The sequence below is a fragment of the Pocillopora damicornis genome, chromosome 14 (assembly GCF_964200805.1).
Source record: "Pocillopora damicornis chromosome 14, jaPocDami1.2, whole genome shotgun sequence".
NCBI classification, from domain to species: Eukaryota; Metazoa; Cnidaria; class Anthozoa; order Scleractinia; family Pocilloporidae; genus Pocillopora; species Pocillopora damicornis.
In genome coordinates, this window is record NC_142683.1 from 6194935 (window position 1) to 6218131 (window position 23197).

General features: G+C 38.8%; 4 protein-coding genes across 5 annotated transcripts in view; 2 read left to right on the forward strand and 2 right to left on the reverse strand.

Moving 5' to 3' along the window:
- Positions 1–292: 292 nt before the first annotated feature.
- On the reverse strand, positions 293–3329 carry LOC113678776 (solute carrier family 35 member G1-like). Its single transcript, XM_089193158.1, has one exon. The coding sequence runs from the start codon at positions 2487–2489 to the stop codon at positions 1269–1271; it is 1221 nt and encodes a 406-aa protein (XP_089049284.1). The 5' UTR covers positions 2490–3329; the 3' UTR covers positions 293–1268.
- Positions 3330–3339: 10 nt separating this feature from the next.
- LOC149034184 (neuronal cell adhesion molecule-like) lies at positions 3340–12965 on the forward strand. The gene is made up of 9 exons (XM_089193157.1): positions 3340–3874; positions 6140–6185; positions 6343–6561; positions 7610–7876; positions 8043–8315; positions 8917–9192; positions 9502–9672; positions 11097–11285; positions 12405–12965. Exons 1-9 carry the CDS (start codon positions 3551–3553, stop codon positions 12623–12625), a joined length of 1986 nt encoding a protein of 661 aa, XP_089049283.1. The 5' UTR covers positions 3340–3550; the 3' UTR covers positions 12626–12965.
- Positions 12966–14043: 1078 nt separating this feature from the next.
- LOC113676105 (uncharacterized) lies at positions 14044–17154 on the reverse strand. The gene is made up of 3 exons (XM_027192725.2): positions 16888–17154; positions 16577–16691; positions 14044–14406 (listed from the first exon to the last, which is right to left on the reverse strand). The coding sequence occupies exons 1-3, from the start codon at positions 16957–16959 to the stop codon at positions 14186–14188; spliced, it is 408 nt and encodes a 135-aa protein (XP_027048526.2). The 5' UTR covers positions 16960–17154; the 3' UTR covers positions 14044–14185.
- Positions 17155–18519: 1365 nt separating this feature from the next.
- Positions 18520–23197, forward strand: part of LOC113676110 (vacuolar protein sorting-associated protein 8 homolog) — a 43683-nt gene continuing 39005 nt past the window's right edge. For both annotated transcript variants that reach the window (XM_089193159.1, XM_089193160.1), the window contains exons 1-7: positions 18520–18799; positions 19580–19645; positions 20268–20362; positions 20711–20801; positions 22029–22061; positions 22537–22591; positions 22894–22938. In XM_089193159.1, the coding sequence (XP_089049285.1) occupies positions 18659–18799; positions 19580–19645; positions 20268–20362; positions 20711–20801; positions 22029–22061; positions 22537–22591; positions 22894–22938 (526 nt within the window). In that variant the 5' untranslated portion in view covers positions 18520–18658. The remainder of the gene's footprint in view (positions 18800–19579; positions 19646–20267; positions 20363–20710; positions 20802–22028; positions 22062–22536; positions 22592–22893; positions 22939–23197) is intronic.

Genomic DNA, 23197 nt, shown 5'->3' on the forward strand with positions numbered 1-23197 from the left:
AAGAAAGAGTTTTTGCAGTCTGTGGATAAAGCGGGTTTACCGTTGTCCTTTAGCCACGAAAGAAAAAAAAACCAAAGGAGATTGCAAGCTAGTCGAAATTTCTTCCTTCATTTCTGAAACTTCTTATTCTACCCCTGAATACCAACGTGATAGAAAGGATGACTTAGTCTTTCATGTAACGCCAAGAGATCATAATCTTTGATCTTTGGATCTCGCGGGTGTAAGGCTTGAGTCAACTTTATCTCAGAATCTTATTTTTATAAAGAGTCTGGCAAATACTGCACTGGTTCAATCAATTAAGTTCGCTTTTATTCGGCAAACATAGTTTTTTTTAAAAAAAGATTAAAAAAAATTACTCCTCTTCATCAGTACTTCAATGCTTAAATACAGTTTAGACAACCCATTCCGGTAGTGCTGATCTTTCCCCGCGGTCAAATCGAGCAGATTAATCCTTTGTGTACAGGATGTCTTTAATTTTCAACCCATGTGATTTATATTGAAAGAAAGTTCCCTGATATGCAATGATTTCTACGTTTTCCACATCGCCAGCATTTTATAAACTGAATGCTATTCCCAACTTAATCTACTTCTTATTTCAAGAGAGGAGAAGCTTAATTTTTTGTATTTTTTGAATACATTGAGTCTGCTAGCTAGCGTAACTCAGTCTATAGTGAAAAAACTCTTCTAGAGCTAATTCAAGCTAAAAAATTCGGCCGCTTTAGTTTAAACTATGCCTCTCATATAACTTTTGAAATCATAAACCACAGTCATAGTACAGAGATTATGTTTCCTGACTCTAAATTGTTTCAACTGATTTTATCATGTTAATGTAGTTTGCCCAGGTACGAAGAATCACGACGTGCGTAGCTGAGTGCTTCGCTCTAACTTAACGGAGTACTTTACCTTAACAGTCATAAAATTAATGACTTATGTGCATGCTAGTGAAAGTACTTCTAAAGAAACGGCTCTCTGAGCCGACTCTACGGCCTGTTTATGCTTATTGTCAACTTGCAAACCCAAAATATTGTGTGTTTCTCCTTAAAGTCTCCCTTGAAGGGAAAGAGCAGCTATAATGCTGTAGCGATGGATTATGTTTTACTGCCGTATCTTCTGATGTGTTCCGACGGATGTGTTCTTTCTCCACGTGCTGTTGTTCTCTCTTGCCACTGAGGTGACTAATCGTACCTGGCTATACTTCATGTGAGTTATGATTTTCACGCTACTTGTGAATAAATAATAAGATAAAGGTTATTCGATCCTTGAACGAGTCACCCTTCAGTATTATTCGAAGCCTTTGCGTGACTGTTTTTCTTGTCTAAAAATTTCTTGATGAAAATAGAAACATTACAGAGGAGGACAAGAATAGCACCACCAATACTAAGACCATCTGGAACAACATGAAGGACAATGAGCTGGAGAACGAACGAAAACGCGATCCCAGTTGTGCGCACCAAGGAAATAATTGAAGCTTTTTCCAAAGTCAAGGCTTTTGTTACCAGTAATTGGCCTCCATAACCTAATGCACCGGCGCCAAGGACATACAGTGCGTCGTGAGTCTGACAGTCTGGGAATTTGAACTCAAAATTCGAAATTAAAGAAGCTATAAGGCTTATGATTGTTCCAACTACAGCGACGTAGAATACTACCACTCTTGAACCGACTTCTTTTGATATTTTCCGAGTCAGGACGATAGAGCAGGCATGACAAATCGCTGAAACGACAGCGAGAAGGGTTGGAAACCAGACTTTTTCGGATTTAGAGGCCTCTCCTAAAGAACCGAACAAAAAGGTAGGCCTCGCGATTAACACCACCCCACCAATAGTTGACAGAATGGCTACCGCGTCGAACTTACTGACGGATTCTTTGAGAAAAACGCGTCCAAGAATAGCTGTATAGACCGGAGAGGTGTAAAATATAACCCTCTGGTCAGCCAATGGCATATGTTTGACAGCGTAAATACTTAGAGCCATGCCTGTAACTCCAGTGACTCCGCGAAGCAATAAGAATTTGCTCTTGCTCCATGGATGGATAAACTTATCCTTGAAGAAAATCATCGGTGGGAGTGAGAAAACGAGTTGTAACGTCAAGCGGATGAAGGTGATCTCCAGGCTTGGAATGCTTTCGGCGAGTTTGATCAACAGTGCCGCTGAAGAGATGAACAAAGACGAAATTACACACAGTGTCATCCCTAAGAAGGCGACCCTTTTTGCTGCTGGTGATGTAACTTCTGTTGTTACAGAAACTTCACCTGTCACTGAATATGGAGGACGCGCCGTATCTTCCTGTAGGTTAATTGTAGTGAACTCATCTGTGTTAGTGTGGCTTGATTCTTCCATTTTGTGGTGGGCATTCCTGTCTACAAAATATTTCTCGTCGACTTCAAGGGAATGCTCCTCGTGCTGAAGCACAATTGCGTCGTTTTCCAGTAAGCATTCGTCGTCAGACTTCCTCCAAAGTCTTAAGAAGGGAGAGAAAATCCTCGCTTCCATATCTGTCGAATGTCACAGCCGATGCGATTCCCTCCAAGAGATACTGGCTCTTGCCAATCTATGCTATGATTTTGGAAAGAAATTTGTGGTTTTATGTACTTCGCCGTATTTCACAATCATAGCTCTAAGTTGCATCACAAAAATACGTTGAAACAACGTTACGAAGATAGTTGACCTTAAGTCACTCATGACGTCAGTGTCGAGTAGTCACACTTTTGTTACCTGTTTACGTCGCAAAAATGTGGGTAGCTCACGCAATCAAGACGTGTATCATTCTCGGACTCCTCACAAAGAACAGCGACAAAGGAGAATGCTGGACAATGAGAAGGATAAAAGGGCTTTGACGTGTGGCAGATCGTTATTGGCTTAAATAAAACTTTTTAAAGTATGCAATTTGTTTTGCCAAGCGCTGTCTACTTGAAGAGTTAAAAAAATTATTGTCGAAACTAGAAGTTGCATATTTGAAAAAAAATAAGTCGCTTAAGCAATAGGCGTTCCAGGGTCAATCTTTGAGAGTTCGGATAATTCAAAATTTATATATTCATTTATTTACGTGGGTTTGAAAGTGACTTTTCAGTAGACTCGGGTTTTGGTTACATGAGATGGTAAGTGGGTAGGTGGTATAATTTAAAGATTGCTACCCTATTCACAGATGAATTGATTTAACCCCTATCAAGATGAACTAAGTACCTCCTTCCGTAAGACCAGTAAATTATTCTTAGTTCGCCTTGTCTCCTCATTCTATGACTAATAAGAGTAATGCTCTACTTACGCAACGCAAGAGACTTACTTCTATCAAAATGCTTTACAACTTTTTGACCATTAAAAAACTGTTTCCTTGTCGTAGATTATTGTTCCCCGGTTCACAACAGCACTGCGCATGAGTATATTGGTCGCCGAAAAACAACCGGCGACACTTGGATCCGTTAGATGATAATTTATTGGCATCCAAGTAAATCTGACAGCGAAAACTAACACCTTTTGGATGTTAATATATCCTTGTGCCATTTGGCAGTAAGCCATCCCGGCAGTTCCCCTGTTTCAGAGGGTAAAACGCGAAGATGGAACCCAAAGCAAATGGGAGGTCCCAGGCTCTTATTCTTGGCCTTTTCGTCAATTTAGTTCTGACTTTAGGCTCAATAGCTTTCACATACTATTCTTTGCATCGATTCGATTCCCGTCTGACAGCAGTTGAACAAAATTTACAACTGACAAGTTCTCCGGATCAGCTTGCTGATCGTGTGATCGCTCAGCCAACATTTAAACAATCGTCACCGAGTGGACCACAAATGAAAGAAGATGACCGCGTCAAGAGAGCCGCTAATAGGCAGTTCATGTGCCACAAATGTAGCAGTGCCTGTTTGAAGTCAATTGGCCATCGAAATGTAAGTTTTTTTTTGTCTCTATGTATCACAAAGCTCTCAGGCCCTTGCAATGTTTTGAATTCCTGAAATTGGCGAATTCATATCCAGATGAAAAGGAAAAGAGTAATATTGCCAGGAAAAAGAGATAAATCCGTCTGAGTTTCAAGAAACATTTTTGGTTTCCTCAAACAAATTATGAGAATGGGGGAACGAGAAGTATACCGGATATGATCTGTTTAAGCAAAAATCGAATGCGTTGTCCAATCCATTTAACCTCTGAACTTTACTTCCGCCATCGCACTGATCATAAAACCGCCTGAATCCCCAGTTCTTTGCCTTATTTTTTCATTATTTAATCTTGATCGATTTTTCTATGTATTTTTCATGCTAACTTGATACTTTTAAGCAAAGTTTTTAACCTAAATCATATAATTTTAGAAGTAACTGAATTCCACAAACAGTGTTGGAATGGTAAATGCTATATCATGTTCCCGATAAATAGAAAAGTCTAAAAACTTTGACACTCCTGCTTTGATTATTAACAGACCTTGAAAAAAAAGTTGTTGTTGAAAATACAAAGAAGCGGAATTGAAGTTTCTGGTCCAAAATAAGTTTTAGCATATCTCAAGAGTAGGTCCATGATTTGTAGCTGCCACGGTTAGAAATACAGCGACAAAAAAATAAACACAGCTACGTTAGGCCTCTTGGCTGTACTGATTTCTCTCCAACTTCTCTGCGTGACTGCTGCTCATTTGAAAACCACAAAAGTCTTGTTTATCGATATCAAGGATCTCAGCGATCTTTTTCAACAATCTTTGGGATCATTGAGGATGCCCACAAACCTGGCTTTGCCACATACTCTGCACAAGAAATTATAAACTGTTTATAATTGCGGGCGACCAGCGGAGCCCGCAATCCTAATCTCAACATTGGTTACAAACGCATGCGCGGCAGTTATAGAGCCTTGCAGTGACTCGAATTTAGCAAAACAAGTCGTCCTTCCAAATATTTGTCCCTAGGGACACTAAGAACCAATGAAATGAAAGGACGTAATTTGAGCATAGGCGCTTTGACCACGCGAGACAAACACGAAGCAGCAGTAATTTGAGCACAGGCGCTCTGACCGCTAGAAACCAACACCAAGCAGAAGACAATTCTCACCAAAGCATAACTGTTTCACGTTCCATAGTCAATGATCTTTAATGTAGTTGAAGGGCTCAAATAATATGTAAATTTCGCCTTCTTGAAGCTAAGAATGTCAAGAATCACTTGCAGTTCATGCAGAAGTAGCGGTCCATAAATTGGAATACACACAACACAATTTTATCACGTGGACGACGTCTATTTCGTCGAAGAATCACGTGCAGCTCATGCATAGCTGGTGTGCCGTCCAATCAAAATCGAGCGTGTGAACTTGTGATCGGAACGTTTCCTGTTCGTGTCTGTTGTTGTCGGGTATCGAAATCTTCCGGCCATTGCGAGAGATATGTGTTCCTCCTTGGCGTTGTTGAACTGTAGAGCGAGAGCTGTGCGTCCATTGACCTTGGCGTTGATCCATTGAAGACTTGAACTGTAGAGCGAGAGCTGTGCGTCCATTGACCTTGGTGTTGATCCACTGAAGACTTGAACTGTAGAGCGATCGAGAGCTGTGCGTCCATTGACCTTAGCGTTGATCCATTGAAGACTTGAACTGTAGAGCGATCGAGAGCTGTTACAAACGCATGCGCGGCAGTTATCAGATATAATTCAAAACAATATTGATACATTTCTCTTTCCATTACAATTTCAAATAAATCATTGTTCCATTACATCAAATGACCTTGACTCAATCAATATGTCCATTTTATAATCAACAGTGTTTTTATTTACAACGTGAAAAAACAACCATTTTGTCAAACCCAACACAAAATAGAACTGGTGTATAATCAAACTGGTGTTGCTGTTTCACAAGGTCAGTAAAACCACTCTTAGGTCCCTTTGTCTCGTTTATGGGAAAACAATCACCCACACCATGCAACCCTTTATTGCGCTGCAAATATAAATGCCCAAAATGGAAAAAGAACACAACGCCACTGTTTTACAATGAAATCGTTAACCTCAGTGAAACAAATCATGCAAAGCCCTCGCACGCACTTTCTAACCTGCGGTTATTACTAGTCTCTTGCTTTAATGGAACTATATTAAGTTTTTCCGTTTTGATCAAGTTGATCAATAGCAAACTCTTGAGTGCTTTTTCATCAATGTGTTAATTGCTGAAAACAAAAATTGTTTTTCCTTGTTCTGCAGAATTCAACCACGAGTGGTAGCCAACTAAATGTAGTGTGTGTAGAGGGTAAGTTCTACCTTTTTTTATTCATTGTAATTTATACCACCATTTTCAATTCTAAAATGTCTGGAGTAAAGAAAAATATACATGATGAGACCGCATCTATAAACTAAGCTGAATATTATTAACCACATCTCATTCTTTTATATCTTTATCTTATCAGCTCCAGTTAGACCTCAAGGTCCACAAGGCTACCCCAGTCTACCTGGCCCTCCTGGTGCACCAGGCCCTCCTGGCCCTCAAGGACCGAGTGGCAAAAGAGGAAGAAAGGGTTCAAAGGGCGTACCAGGTCCCCGAGGAAAGCAGGGCTTGAGAGGATTACCGGGACCCCCTGGAAAATCTGCATCAGATGGGACAAACCATGGCAGTGGAAACCAACTGGGTACAGAGTTTCATTCTATCTTTTAATTCTATTAACTCATTCGGGGCCTTTGACATTGTCGATCCTGGCAGTATAAGGTACGTGATCTCGATAGCAGAACAGTCGAATAAGCAGGGGTAAGTGGTCAAATAAACTGACTTATTGTCAAGCTCAAAACATTGCAAAACCAAGATGGCCGTTCGAGTAAAAAAAAAGTACACCGACGCCCGCGGTCTTCAGCGGCAAATCCATAAAAGGGCGGGAAAACGAGTGATATGTAAACAAAACATATACATTCCTTAAATCCTTCTTTAACAGTGCGTGTGTGTCACATATGAACATAACAATGGCCAACACTGTTGAGTCTCTGTGGCTCAGTTGGTATTCCCTCATGGGAATCAAAATTTATGTTCCGCGCTCGTGAAAATTTAAAAATGTATCTTTTTCCAGCAACGGAGCTTGTTGCAATTTCGTAAGTATGGAGCGAATCGGAATATTGGCACCGCCCCCTTGAAGGAGTGCTAGTCCGTCGAAGGTGACCCTCCTTCCATCCCCCACCCCTGACACACCTCCTTCCACCGCCATTTCGTTACTCCTTTATATTTCTAGGTGGAGAATGCCACGGGGCTGAAACAAACAACACGACACATGGTCGAGTTATAATGATCATCATCATCATCATCACCACCACCATCATCGCTATTATCATTACTATAGTTATCAAAGCCCTTTTCGATTGTGTGTCATCTGAAACTGAAATTAAAGTTGACCAAACGGCCAATCAGGTGGAAGGAAAATTTCATAAAGAGCCAATAAGAATCAAAGTAGAAATGAAACTGGCAATCTGCCTTAACTGCGGGAAAAACGAGTGACTTGGTTAATTGGTCATAGTTTTGCATGTTACTGATTGACAGAGTGGTACGAATTTTCTGGACCAGTCACAAAGCGTCACGACGCAAAACCAGCGTAGTCCTCGGATTGCCTGTTCGACGAGTGAAAATTTCTGTATAAGACTGACAATGACCTAGGATTGTTAAAAAGAAAACCGTCTAAAATATTTCTTTTGCAGAGATTCCACGTATTATTTCGAAACCACCCTCTTCCGATCCCATTAAAGAGAAAGAGAAAGTTACTCTTCCTTGTAAAGCTGTTGGCTTCCCACAGCCAATTATCACGTGGTACAAGAATAATGAGCTAATAGACGAGGGAAGGAAGCATTTTACAGAGTGGAATTTGGAATTTCAGGAAATCAAGTTTGAAGACCGTGGTATTTATACCTGCAAGGCGGAGAATTTGTTGGGACATGCGAAGCTGTCGGTCAATGTAACCGTGAATGGTTAGTATAGTTAACTATCAGACTTCCGAGTAGGGGGTGGTGAATATCTCATTCCCTCTCCCCCCTCTTCCCCCTCTCCTTCCTCTCCCCCTCTCCCCCCTCCCACCGCGCGAGGCTTGTCATGCTTCGGTTATTCAAGGTTTTTTATCTTCATTTTGGTTTGCAGTACCACCAAAATTCATCACGAGACCAAAGAGTTTTGTGAAGGGTGTCAAGAATTGGGATACTGTTATTACATGTGACATAATTGGCTACCCCACCCCGGCTATCACATGGACAAGACCTCCGAAGCAACTCTCTTCGAACAGGCATATCATAGATGGCAAGCAACTTACGATTAGGAACACAAGCGAAAGCGACGGCGGAGGTTATGTTTGCCATGGGGTTAACTCATTGGGAAATGTGATGGCTATGACATGGATCTTCGTTAAAGATGTCGGTAAGAAGATTAATCGAAAAGCGCTATGAACGGAAACCTGGGGAGTACTACTCGTTAATTCTTCTTTGTCTTGGTTTTCCTATTGGCTTCATGAGAGATTTTGTGCTTAAAAAAGTTCGTAGCAAAGCAGACAAGGAAGACGCTCCTAAGAAAGGGTGTTTGACGAAAACATTCCTTGGGCATCCACCATCCCCATCCAAAGTCCTTGTCCTCCAAGGAAAGACTGAAACCATATATGATCTCAGCCTTGTCTTTCAATTGGGCACAGGAGAGAGAGCCGAAGTGTCTCACAGACTTGAATGTGCCTAACATTGTCTAGCTAACAAACTAAAGAAAACAAACATAACAGATTTCTTGATAGCTTAGTTTTCAAATCTCAATTACCCGACGATATTTTCTTAATCTATGCACCTGTAATAGATCTGCATGTCAAGTACGGTCAACGGTACTATATCCAAAAGGTAAAATTCAAAACTAACAGTTATTAAGGTACATGAAAGCAAAATATATGAAAGACTTTCAATCAATCATGACGGTTTAGATCAAGAAATTAAAATGCTGCAGTAACCTCTTTTCTTTTACTTTTTGCATCTCGTCTTAGTTAATCCCTATATTGTCTCCAGTCCTCCAAGTAAAATTGAGGTGGGGAGTGTTGGTGATGCTGTGACGCTAAACTGTTCAGCTCGTGGCTCACCGCTACCTAGAGTCACGTGGTTCAAGAGTGGAAAACGCGTTGTTTCAACAGAAGAGGATGATGGGAGTGATTTATTAAAGAGTGGAGTCGTCATTCCTTCCTTCCAGCACAGTGACGCTGGGGTTTATACCTGTTTGTTTTACAATGACAAGAATATGACAACAGAAGCCACAACAAGTCTAAGTAAGTATGAATGCTTCGTTAGCAAAACGATTCTATTGGTTTCTCAGAGTTTGATGTTGTTTTCGACAGAATGTGGATCGTTGAAATGGCTCACAAGATTGGCTGAAACCCTATGGTGATTTGAATTGTGTTCCATTGCCCAGGTCAGGCAAAATCAATTAAACGATTGGCTTCCAACTGGGTTTGATTGGCAAAATCTGAACCTATTACGCTAGCTATTATTCATAACTTTTGAGATTTCCGCATCCGGTTTCGATTTTGAAAAGCTTTCTCTCTCTCAATTGATTAGCTTTTCTTCTTTTCCTTTAGGTCTGGCCAGTTGTGGTAACCCTGGTGCACCACAAAACGGACAGAAACGAGGCTTACGATACTGGCCCGGTGAATCAGTCTCGTTCGTTTGTGATCCACAGTATCATTTGACTGGTTCGGTCATCAGAACGTGTTTATCCTCTGGTAACTGGAGTGGATTACAGCCATCCTGTAAGCTAAGTCGCGGTCGTCAAGTTTGAGCCGTTCTCTTTCTTCCTATTTTATTATTATTATTTTTTGCTAGGGATCTTTAGCAGTTAGGATGGCAACTCCAAGGAAGACATCGATTTAAAAATGATAATATATTTTTAGTTGGAATTTAGCGAATGATTGGATGTGTTTACCATCTCTTACGGTGCCACAAGCCAGCCTCAGCATAAAAGTATGAGAGCGGCGTTGAGTTCCAAATTGAAACTTAAATGATTTGCCGTCAGGGTTTCCTTTTTCGGGCCACGCAGATTTTGATGATTTTATGAGGTAATTTTGCAGAGGCCGGCTAAAAAATGTACAAAGATTTAAAACGCACTTGCCGAGCTAATGATCTGCTCATTAGATCTTTTGTTTTGCTACGGCCTCGTTGACGTCGCCGTCTTGCTTTATTAGAATATTAGCTTTGGGCCGGTTATTTACACATGATTTTACGCAAGCAGTCAGCCTCAGGCTCTCTCTATAAGAGGGTTTATTTAATCAAATGAATCTCCTTCCACTATTAGCTTTTGGCCTCTTGTCACTGTTCTCAGAGATAAGTGTTTAGATAAAAGTTTCCGCTGAATAGAAGATGGCTTACAGCGCGGTTTTGTTCAACAACGGCTAAACTTTGTTTGAATAACTAGCCGTTAGGTTTCTTTTCTTTTCTTTTTCTAGAGAGATCAATCATATATATCAATCACAATTTTTATCATTACTAATTATAAAAATTGTGCAGTAATTGTCCAGTTGAGGACGCTCGTGGAAGGGACTGTTGTCGGTAGTTGTGACAGAAGTTTTAAAGACCCAAGCTGAAGATATCACAAAAATCAAATAAAGAGCTGTTTATAAGTTTTATTATACATTATAATCACTATCACCTTTCTGCTTGGCCGAAGGCGTACAGTGAATTTTCGAAATCAGCACCTGGCACGTCATCTAGCTGCAGATCGTATACAATAATCATGTCAAGGACACTCAAGGTCATGGATAATCCTATCATGTGTGACCGCGGTGCATGATTTCTAAGGGTAATCATGTCAGGTTCGCGCGCTTTGTGTTGCTTGCTGATTTGTATATTTTTTATACGTTTAGAAATAAACTATCAGTTCCACTTATTGGCGTGACCATGTTTTTTTTACGTTCAATGTATAAAAAAACAATTATAAGATTCGTTTTTTGCGATATCCCGAATAATCATGGTCTAGTTGGGGGTTATCAGCCTCATGCAGCCTTCGGCTTCGGCTGATAACCTCTAAATCGACCTTGATTATTCTGGATATCACAAAGACCTCATCCAATAATTGCTAATAATTTCATGAGTCTGATTTGTCACTGATGTTTTTGTTGTGCCCTTACAACGGAAATATTTAATTTCAGAATATTTTCACTTCCCTTTTTTTTTCTAGGCCACAGAATTTGTCCTCCTTTGAAAAGTCCAGACCATGGCGCCATCAACGGACAACAATTTTGGGAAGGGAAGACTGTTTCATACACTTGCGCTTCTGGCTATCAGCTTAGTGGAACCTCAGTGCGGCGATGCTTAAAAGATGGAACTTGGACAGAAAATAAACCAGAATGCCTTTCCCAGAAAAAAGGTAAACTACAAATAGCTAAGGTGGGAGAAAAGGGAGAGGAAACTCCTGATTTTCCTGTTTTCAGACTTGGCCTCTAAAATCTGTACCCGTTTTTAGATCTGGCAAACGGCTTATTGCGAAATAATTGATTCGGTATCGCATCAGTTGATCTAGGATTGGCAAAATTTGCCCAAACCCTTAGGTCTCATAATGTATTTTGGCTATTTTTCTCTCTATCATTCATTTGGATCCGAAAAAAACGAAAGCAAAAACAAAGAAACCAAATAATTTATAAGCACTTATGGTTCCCTTGCAAACCACTCCCTATTTAAGACCATTACAGTTAAACATTCTCTAGTATACAAACACTTCGACATAAACCTAAAGGTCGCATCTTGTTCTTCACATGGTGACAAGATGGAATTTTTCATTTGAACGTAAAAAATATTTGTTGGTACACTAAAGATCAGTAATTAATAATCGCCGGGGGGGAGGGAAAGGAATAATATACCTGATCTCCCCATAAGCCTCTGTAATGTTCTCATGATCCTCTCTCGTTGGCATGTAATTGGCGGTCAGTTTCTATAGCCCCCTTCTATACTCTGTTGGCGACGACTGGTCCACCCCTCCGTTCCCTCTGGAAACCATGTGAACCCCTCCCCCCCCTCTAAATCCTCCCCCCCCCCAGTCAATAATCATGGGCTGGTCTCTTATTATCATTGTTATATATATAGACTTTCACTCAACAAAACTAGCTCTGTGATTGGTTGATTATTGATCACGTGTCCCTGATCAAATTCAAATGTATCCCAATCGAGATACAATTGCGCAGTTGTTGCCCGCGCGCCGAATATAACAGCATGTTTTTGCCATATGACTGTTTGAGGGAAAGTCTAAATATATAACAAAGCACTTAATGTATAGTCCCTCGGGAAACTAGTAAGTTCTGTTTTCCCTCGAGTCCTGATGTTTCCCGAGGCTAAGTCGAGGTAAACATCAGGACTCTTGGGAAAACTAAGCCAACTGTTTCCCTCTCATACATTAAGTGTATATTGTTACATATTCCTACAGAGGCATAATACAAGTAGACGCGAAAACTCCCCCACAAAATTTAACCTTTAGAGCATATTTTTTTTTCAGACAAATGGCCTGAAGGTCATTACTGCATTCTTGCCAGCGGATCATGTCCAGCAGGTTTTTCTCGGTCCTCGGGTCACATGCGGGCACTGAGTTTATACAGTAGCAGTTCCTTCTACATCACCCAGGCCCGGTTTGGGGACAGCATGATACAATGTCATGGAGGTTGCGGTCAATATGGGCATTGGATTGGAGAGATTTACATCAGAGCATGCTGTAAATAACTTCGTGTAATGCCTGTGAAATGGAATAAAAGGCATGATGCTGAAAAACCTTCGTTTACAACGTCCTCAAACAACTCTTAGTTAGCCTGATGTCAACAAGATTGCAAATTCTGATCTAAACGAAGAAGCTTTTTAGCGTCATAAGCATAAGCTGTAGGAGTTTTGTTTGAAATAGAAGCAATCGAGTAAAAGGATTAATTCGACAGAAATAAACATTTGTAGCTGTAGGGTGTGTAACAAAGCGAGGTTTCTTGTTGGTACGTACATTAATCGCATAGACTGCTGGCAAAGATCATATGTATGACCTTGTGATCCCAAATAAACATTTACCACATGGAAATGTTGTGGAGAAATCAGTTTGGTAAACAAGGCTAGCGCAGTTGTGGTTAATTTTTTCGCTGATTCTCTAAACGTGCCGGCTACGAGTCAAAGATTTGCCCTTGAGACATCTGAACTTACATTGAGCTCCAACTCTGACGATTTTAATTTTTTTAGCAATCATTTTTCGAACAACTCCCTCTTCTCTGTATATTTTAGAAGATAATGCTCAATTTGTAGTCAAAAAATGATCACATGAGACTCAGGCCATTTGTGTAACCTTGTTCTTGAACCATTCAATCCAAAGTTGCACCAAAACTCTGCAAGGTGCATACCGCGTAGGGACATCATAAAACCTGATGGACTGATGGTATGATTAATACGCGCTTCCCCTTGTCGAACCGACGATCAAACTGAAAATAAAACTAGTGCCAAGGGCTGAAGTTACGGGGGATGTTATAGGTAAAGAGTCTTTTGCCTCCATTACTAGTTTTGTGGGTGTATCGAAAATTAAAGGAACTGACTGTTGATGATCATAGCATGAGTGTTTAGGTTTCTAAACTTCCCTATTATGGGTGATTTTATCATATTGTCTTGGATTTCAGACAAACTTGAGTGCCAAAACATCAGTGTGCAATGGATTTATGCGGCTTCTCTGTCACTGTATTAAGGTGATCGTAAAAGAGTTTCAGCCCCTGCTTTCCTGCTTAGTTTCTGCCCTTCATTTTCGAAAATCTTCACGGTTTTTTGAAATACACTTGTCAAAACGAAATAAAATTATTACTGATCAATTTTAAACATTTTTGAACAGAGCAAATAATTAACAGGCCAATAGGAGACGAACCGCAATATTGGGAGAAAAGTGGCTGAAGAACTTTGTGAATATTGAAAAATTGGTGAAAAATTGTAGTCACTTGAAAAGGAGAGACGGATTGTAAAATACGATCATCCTTATAGGATGGCAATGGAAGAGGGACACAAAGGAAGCTTACGACAAGCCTAGTGACCAGCATTAGATTGAGAACGACTCCAATAAAGCTCATGAAATCCAGCCTGCCATTTTGATCTAACACTGTCGAAGAGAACTTTGTTAAAACAGGTTTTCTCGTCACGCCTTTTATTGATCATCACAGACACCTAACAAGGCTAATCCAACGGTCTGATGCAGCACAATGGCTGCGCTCGCTTTTTAAACTACTTGGGGCAGGTAATGTTGCTGTGGTAGGTGGTCTACTTCCTCCATTACTTGCAGCACGCTGTGATGTACAACTCTCCAATCCATTGTCCATACTTACCGCAGGGACCATGACACGTTATCTTGCTGTCCCCAAACGTGACCGGAGTGATATAGGTGTTACTGGCAGCATATATCTTCAGTGCTCGCATGTAACCGGAGGAGCGAAAGAAGCCCGCCGGACATGGTCCTTTGGCGAGAATGCAATAGTGGCCTGGAGGCCATTTGCCTACAAGAAGGAAACAGAATTTGCTCGGTTAATAATGTACGTAAATCGTGCGGGAAGAAGTAGTTCTCTCGCGCTGTTTTAGCAGAAAGCTTTTTAAGTGTTTGGAAGGAGGTGTAAAGGTAAACTAAGAGACAGTTGTAGGGGATACTTTACTATTTGTGAATCTTCAACAATTTAGAGTAAAATCACGCTTTTAAGTTCGTCATTTGCAATCAGCTAAATTCTTCTTAATTCTTTTCAGTTTTCATTGTTATTTCCTTTTGTGTGTGTTATTGCCTCTTTTGTCTTCAATTTCCTACCGAACAACTGTTTTACAGTCGCTCAAAGTAATAAAACCTGTAGACACTATAAAAGGTGGAAACGTTACTCAGAACATCGAGACATAGATCCCAGCTGGCAATGTGAACCTTGGATTTGCCTAGGATGTGTACTATACTTTTGGGTGAGAACTAAAATTGTCGCGAATTTTTGCACTCTAATCAATGAGCTCCTGTCTCAGTGTAATCTGAGGCTAAACTTAGTGACACTTTAAACTAGGCGACTATTGGTTAGGGAGGCTCATTTTAAGTGACATGAATGATGTGCTCGTTTATGTCGAGAAAATACTTTTTGACTTAGTGGATTCCACCTTTAAGCAAAGCTCATCGGGGTTAGAAGCTAAGGCAATTGTGCAGGAGGTAGAAGTGTTGGGATGGTTTTGTTTGATTGTTTGGTCCTTTTTTTTTCGCAATTTAATTCTTTGTTTTTAAAAACTTCAAATTCTTAAAACTTAACTTTCCCTTTTTAACTCGTGAATTGCGCGCATGCGCAAGAGCGAGTTATAGATACGATGTGGGGAATGGCATTCGCTCGCTCGCTCGCTCGATTGGTCGATTCCTGTAAACTTTTTTTAGATTTTAGGCTTTTGAGTGCATTTTATAGTTTTTGGCGAGCAATAAACAGACGAAATGGCGACCTTTGTTGCTAAGAATAGTGGTGGGGTGAAAAAGAAGCCAATGATAATCTTAAAAGAGTTTTTTTTTTCGTTTTAGTTTCAACAAGCGGCGCCAGCGACTGGCAGGCATGCAAGGATTCATACTGAAATAACAGAACAACCTTCGTTTTTCATAAAAATTGTAATTTACAATCCTTGAACTTGAAAACAATCCGAAGATTCATTGAAAATATCACTTACTGCGAAGCGCTCGGAGTTTACAGATGTTCAAAAGCTTTTTCTGTTATAGCGTGAGATTGAGGACAAAATTGATCATTACGTTTCGTCGCGTGTGTTTTTCCTGTGTGAAGCAACAAAAGATGCCGGCGACTGACGAAATAACAAGTTAACACGAAAATCAGATAACACCTAAACAAACAATTTTAGCTACCGATTTTCAGTGAATTTTTAAAGAACAATTTTCTTTTAAGTTTCAAGACAATTTGAAGATTCAACATACATACAACGTACTAAAATGCGAAAGTTACACACCACAAAATTGATAAATAGGCCTGAAATGAAATTCTATCTTGTTATTGATCATAAGTTGCCTAGCACGTGACCTAAATCTACCCAGGCGGAGATCCAAAATGACGGTGGCAGACTTGGCTTAGTTATATCACTCAAAACTCGTTCCCGTTTGTCTCATTTGATAAAGAGGGAATCGTTAATGTTTTCATTAAGACAGTATTGCCTTGATTTTCTAATATTTACAACGAAAGACAGTAAATTTCACTTTTCACCCACATTTACTTCCAACCTTTTCTTTTGAACCAGAAACAAAAATGATAGACGTTTAAACCACATGACATCATCCACCTTGTCAAATGTAATAGCATGATCATTTCAATTGTAATGCCTTCTTATCCAAACGTTACTTTGTTTCTTTGCTACATTAGCGAACACTGAACTACTGCTCGTACTCTAGATATGACAATCAACCACAAAATTCCTTAAACCAGATAACATTAAACATAATCTAAAAAATCATGTGTCAATTCACGAGTTTGCTCACAGAGCACTTTGATTAATGCACCATCACTATTTACCAATTCGTCGTCTTTCCTCAAATATACGAAACAGCAGGCCCTGAATTAATCAAATGATTCCAATTACGAAGAACATCAATTCTACGGCGAGTAATATAAAAATATGCATGATCTGCTGAACATTCGCGGCAGAGGAGTGCAAACCTACCAATCGCTTGCTGTAACTGTTGCTTCGTCTTTTGAAGGTCGTTCTTAACAATTTGCAGCGATGCCTCTTGGCCATGGAGATAGGCTGCTAATGCAGGCAAACATTGAGGTATTCCCTAAATGAAAACAAAAATCAAAATCAAATATCTTATCATGATGTTTTTGATGTTCAGAGCAGATTCTTATTTACACACTCGCAAGATTCTTGTTCATACGAATTCAATGTGGTATACAACTTGCAAATGGTCGACCGTATGCTTTGGTTTTACAAACTTGTCATTTAAAGAGATTTACATTAGATCTCATACTCACATTGCCATGGGCGGAGATGGAATCAGCGAAGAAGCAAATAATCACAACAACGATGAACAAGACAAGCTTCATGGCTTTTCAGTAATGGAACAAACCTGACTCAGATATTTACGAATTGTATCGATAGATAGACAACAAATGTCTCGCACAGGAATTTACGATCTCCTCCCTTATATTCCTTCCTTGTAGTGAAGAAAGGCTTGTTCTAACTGATGAGTTTAGCAAAATAAACGATTTTGATGGGTTCACATTTTACCAGCTAGTTGTGTTTAACTTTTAGATGAGCTGATGATTGGATTATGTTTGCCTTAAGGCTTAAAAAAAAGAAAAGAAAAAACCCGTTAGCTTGGGATGAGCAAACAACTGCAAAGTGAGACTAATTAGCAATTATGGTGAACAGAATCACCTTTCATAATGTTTTTGTAATTTTTCGTGTTTTTTCTTTTTTTTAGTCAAGCTTTCATTAGTTTCAACAACATAAAAAATAATGAAATTGGTTGTACTTTTCGGTGGAATAAATTTTGGTGTATACCATGTTTAGAATTGTCAATGAGATTATTTGTTGGGTGGGAAACAAAAACTGAACAAGCTTTAATCAGTGGTGAGGTTTACCACTCAGTTCTTATGAAACTTGCAACAGCTGGGAAAACGAAACAGCCATTAGCCAAAACAAAACAAACAATCAAAAAACAAATATTAAAACGAAAACAGCAACAACAAATCAAAGCTTGGTCTGAATTTCATTACATAAGTCAGCTACAGCTGACCTGACTTCGACGAAAAAAAAGTCTGAGTCTACTGATTTTGTCCCCTTCTATTGACAGACTACAATTGAAGAGTAAAGTAGAAGAATTTGATGAGGAAAAAATCATGTTATACCCGGAGCATCTCAATAATATTAATTGCCGCCTGTTTAACTCTAGTTGTAGAGCGCTGGACTGCCATGCGGGTCCCTCAGGGTCTTAAAATAACATCGCGTCTCTACTGATCGGACCAAAGCATAAATTGTAGAGAAGCCCATTAATTAAGGCTCTAAAAAATAAATTTTTTCTAGGTCGGTTTAAAATATTTCTTTAGCTTTATCAACTGTAAAATATCCAGCACAAACTATACTACAAAGAAAACCGCCCCATCTAATGCTGTGAGTTAACTCAAAGAATAGGGATAAGGGAAGAGGAAAAAGCCACTCAGGAACGTCACTCTTTGAACTAGACTCCTTTATTTTACGAACTCGCTAGACAGTCTATGCAATCTTTCCCCGCTTGATAAAATATTTGTTATCGCGTTGGTTTGAAGTTTCGTTTCTCAAAACAGAAGTAAGCATCCTGTCCCTAATAAGCACCTGTTTTCGAATAAGCGTTCTCCCTTCAGGTAGGCCCTTCCCGATTATGTTAGCATTTTTTTGGCATTATGTGGTTGAAGAAGCATTTTTTTCACACTTTTTCTGTAAAAAGAATTGCTAGCATAATTGCTAGCTTACCTTCAGGTACCAAAAATAACTAAGCGCCCCTTAATTTCTCTCGATAACCCAGCTTGTCCAAACACTAACACGCCAACTTTTGGATGAGGAGTTTAAGTTCAAGAAGCCAATGTTTCAGCCGTTTAACAGAAACACGTAATTTTACGTTCATCAGTCGCGGGGAATCATGCGTGAAGCGAGCATAAAGGCAAACTCACGCGCGATATTTAGGGGGAGTCCGTTCGGTTTGGTTGGTGCCTGATACCGTAATACGAGTAAGCCTGGCACTAGCTGATAGGGAAAATAACCAAGATGGCGGACGATACGAAAGAAGACACGAGTGTGTTGGAAGGTTTGCTATCCACCAGTGATCACCTGGAATCACTAGAATCACTAGATGCAGCTTTCACTACAAACACCGGATCATTTAGGCAAAGACATGTTTCGGATTCAGTAAGTTTGGCTTCATTTTTCCATTTTAGACACAAAAGCAAATTGTATATTTGGCTAACAAAAACAAAACTACAGAAAACCCGGCTAGTTACAATGATTTGACTGTTAAAGTTAGCTACTATTTGGAGAGTGCCATACCGACATTTCTCTCAATCGAAGGCACTGACATCTTGTATGCGTTAGGAGCTAGGCCAGAAATCATAGCAGTTTGTGTGATGTGGTCATATCTTTGTACCTTGCCTTCAGCCTTGCCATTCAAGAGATGTAAGGAACTCGAAACAGAGTCATGAAGGACTGAACAACGTCATTTTAACTGGAGATTTTGTCCAATCATGAAAGCTTAGCAACTCTAACAGAATTTTGAAACTCAAATTTCGAGTGACCGCCAAAATTTTTAGTGAATTTATTTAATGATTTCAGCATGTCTTCTCTGGACACATGTCAACAGGTGGTGACAGAGCTTTAAGGAACATAAAAAGTACTAATCATAAGACCTGTTAATTTTGATGTGTAATAACCCCGAATATTTGGGTTAAGGTCCATATATTAGTCAGGGGCTTAGCCAGGATTTTTCAAAAGGGGGGGGGGAGGGGTTGTCACACTATGTTAAACAGAGGGTACCCAGCAGTTTTTGCCACCTGAATATTTTAGGTTGTTAGCTTATAAGAAGGCTTATAAAGGGGGGAGGGGGAAGGGTCATGGGAACCCTAGGATCCCCCCTAGCTATGCCCTTTTCAATTGGAAATTAAGCAATTCATTCATGGAAATCTACTGTTGTAGGTGGACATTGAAGTTGATGTACCAGAGGTAGTAAACATGCCATCCTTAGAAAGTATCCTGAATGAGGTACAGTATTTTTATTGTTAAAAAGCATAGAACCTCCAGTCCTTCTTCTTGAACCTGTCTGTCTAATGATCCTGGATTTAAAAGTGATATTGAATTTCATAGATAATTTTTTAAAAACAGTGAATAAAATATGGTATTTTATTTAAATTGAGATGTTGGGCTGTTTCTTTTGACAGTAAAAAGGAAGGAAAAATAACTGAGTTCAGTTTTACAGAGCTGCTACTCTCAGAAAACTATGGAGTTGAATCTATTGCTATTATTACAGTCATCGGCATATGGTCTGAAACTAAATTGATTTAACTTTAACCCCTTAACTCCCAGATCAAATTTTTAATTCTCCTTTCTGTCAATCATACAATTCTTACAATGTTAGTTCTGAGAATTTAGTATTGGATTAACTAATTATCCCCAAATTGATATTTTTCTTTATTCTCACCACTTATCTGTTTGATATTGTATTGATACTGTAAGGAGAAATTCTGTCTTGGTCACTCATGGGAGTTAAAGGGTTAAAAAAGACAACACTTAGATGAAGTAGATGAACAAATTGAATAGTTCCTTGCTATGAAAAAAATAAAAATGTTGATAAACATTATTTTATGGTTGTCATTATTTTACACAGAAAGATGAAGACATCATTTCATTAGAAGATGACCCTGATCTTGCCAACATCCTTGAGAACCAAGCATTGTCTTCTTCTCTTGACTTGGATCTTGGGTGAGTTCTCAGTGAATGTGCAAGGTAAAAGGTTTTTAAGTAAATACTGCTTTTGTGCCTCGTCCAAACAACAACAACAACAACCACAACCATAGCAGGAAAAACTACCACAAAAAACAAAAACTACCACAAAAAAAAAAAACCAGCAGTTGAATGTTAGAATATTAAGTTCTTGGTCATTACATGTGGACCTTATGGTGCTTGCTTTGTATATTATGATTCCAAGCTAAATGATTTTCTTTCCAGTTTTCCTTAACACAGTTGGTTGTTCATAGTATATGAACCCTGTAGTTGCATACTGTAGTTTCAGTTTTAATGTTCTTTCTTTTGCCTTTGCCTCTTTTACAGTTCAGGAAATAAAGCAAAGAAAACTAAACATGGTTCTGTTTTGCGACATGTTGTGTTGAAAAGTGTTTCCAGTCAGATGGTTTCTGCATCAGTAAGTGCTATTATATAAATTTTGTAATATTTAATTAGTATTAATTATTAGCATGATAATAATTTCCTTGCTCTGATACAAACTTAATGATTGAGAAAGATGGTTTTATCGTCTTGTCACTAACATGGGACAAAGAAAAAATTCTGAGTCCTCATGAGGAATTGAACCTCAGACCTTCAGATTCCACGCTCTGATGCTCTACCACTGAGGCACAGAGACCCTATGGTGAGCAAGGCTATAAAATTTTTCCTTTGTCCTTTCACTTGTGACAAGATGAAAAAAATGTCTTTTTCTATTTCCTTACTGAGCTCAAAATTTAGTATCTTTCTTATTCTGTTTACAAACATGATGCTATTGACATTGCTGATCCTAGCATTATGCAGGATGCATGTTATATATGAACTCTGTAATGGGCCTCGCTCATGATAGAGTCTCTGTGGCTCAGTGGTAGAGCATTAGAGTGTGAAAGCTGAAGATCTGAAGTTCGATTCTTCATGGGGACTCAGAATTTTTTCTTTGTCCCATGCTTGTGACAAGACAAAAAAATAAAATGTCTTTTTCTTTTAATTTACTTTACTGGGCTCAAAACTTACCATCTTCCTTATTATGTTTACAAATTTAATGATATTTCAAAATTTTGATAATGAAAAATTTTTCACCCAAATTTCACTTTTCAATTAGGTCTATTTTGTACCATTAGTTGATGCTTGTAGGCTGTGAACAATATGAAAAGCAAAGTACAGAAGAACCTGTATTAAGTGGCACCATATTAAGCAGTCACTTTGTATTGACCCTTTACCCCCCAAGATCTCAATAGTAATTCTCCCTATCGTCTGCCATAAAATACTTATGATTTTAATTTGGAGAATTTGGTATTGGATCAACTCTTAGTCCCCTAATTGAGTTTTTTTCTTGATTCTCCTCACTTGTCTGCTTGATTCTTTGTTGATATTGTAAGGAGAAATTCTGTCTTGGTCACTCATAGGAGTTAAAGGGTTAAGTGGTTGGTTGTCAAAGTCCTGAATTGTTTCCCCTTAAATACTGTAGTTTTCACCTCTATTGAGGGGTTGTGGTCACCTCAGAGTGAGTCTTAATGGCTTGTTTGTCCTCCTCCCGTACTGAACAAGTTTAAATTTTAAATTTTATATCAAGGAAATTTCCCTGTTTGAACCTACCATTAGATCAATATTTAGAAACAAAGGAGTGTTTTTTCCTTTTTGTTGACAGGCCAGAGTGGATGCTGGTTTGCCAACAGCCATGGTAAATAACTGTATTTTTAATGTTATAGTGATGTATGTCCAGTTGTTTAGTCTATTGTGATAAGGGTTAAAAGACCACTTGAGTCTGATAGAAAATGGGAAAGATAGAAAATACATCTATTAGCATATATTCAGAATGGACTGTGCATGAATTGAGGAAGTTGTTGCTGTTCTGGCGAGTGCTTTCGAGTGTCTCAAAGCTTGATTCATGATTCTTAAATATTGATTCTCGATTCTACAAAATCAAAACTGCAAAGAAGATCTTCAAACATGACCTGACAGCTTATGTTTTAGCTTTGGTTTGCATAAGAGTACGATGAGTACTGATAAAATGTCTCTGAAACTTGTTGATTGATGCTAGGTAGTTAGCTGTTACAGACTACCAATGCAAGAGAAGTTCATGTCACACTGACTGGCCACGAACCTTTGAAGATTAATGTTTAATCTGTTTAATTAATAATTATCATTTCTTATAGGCTGTTTCTTCTCTTATTTGTATTGGAACATCTCATGGAGTGGTGCTGGTTTTTGGTAAAGAAAATCATAGTTGTTTTGATCAACACATATAAGTTTAAGTCAGAGAAGATGATGAACATACACAGTGCAATCATAAGTCTGTTGAGTGTCTATATGTACAATGTATATGAGAGTAATTGGTGGAACTCTCTGTTACTTTAAGTCTTCACAGGACAATTCAAAGAATGCTTGCCACATGAGTTTAAAATCTTGTGCAGAAATGATCAGTTTAAGGGTTCATTTGGGTGGCCCAGTTTTTTTTTTAGGTACAGGATGTGATTATTGATTAAGCTGTAAGTTCATTTTCTCTGTCTTAGATCCTCAACAAACACTTAAGCTGGTTCTTGGGAACACATCACTTGGTGAGAGATGAATGCATTTTTATCAATTTCCATATTTTTATTTATTTTAATAAAAATTGTTAAATTATTCGGAAAAATAGTACATGGCTTGATTGAGAAACATTATCTTTAGGCATTGCTTAGTAATTTTGTTGATTAATTTAGAAGTGTATTTCCATTACATTTTTTTTTGAATAAAATTGCATGTTCATATATGTCAGATATATTACACACTTGTACAATCTGTTATTGAAACACTGATTATAATGACAAGATTAAC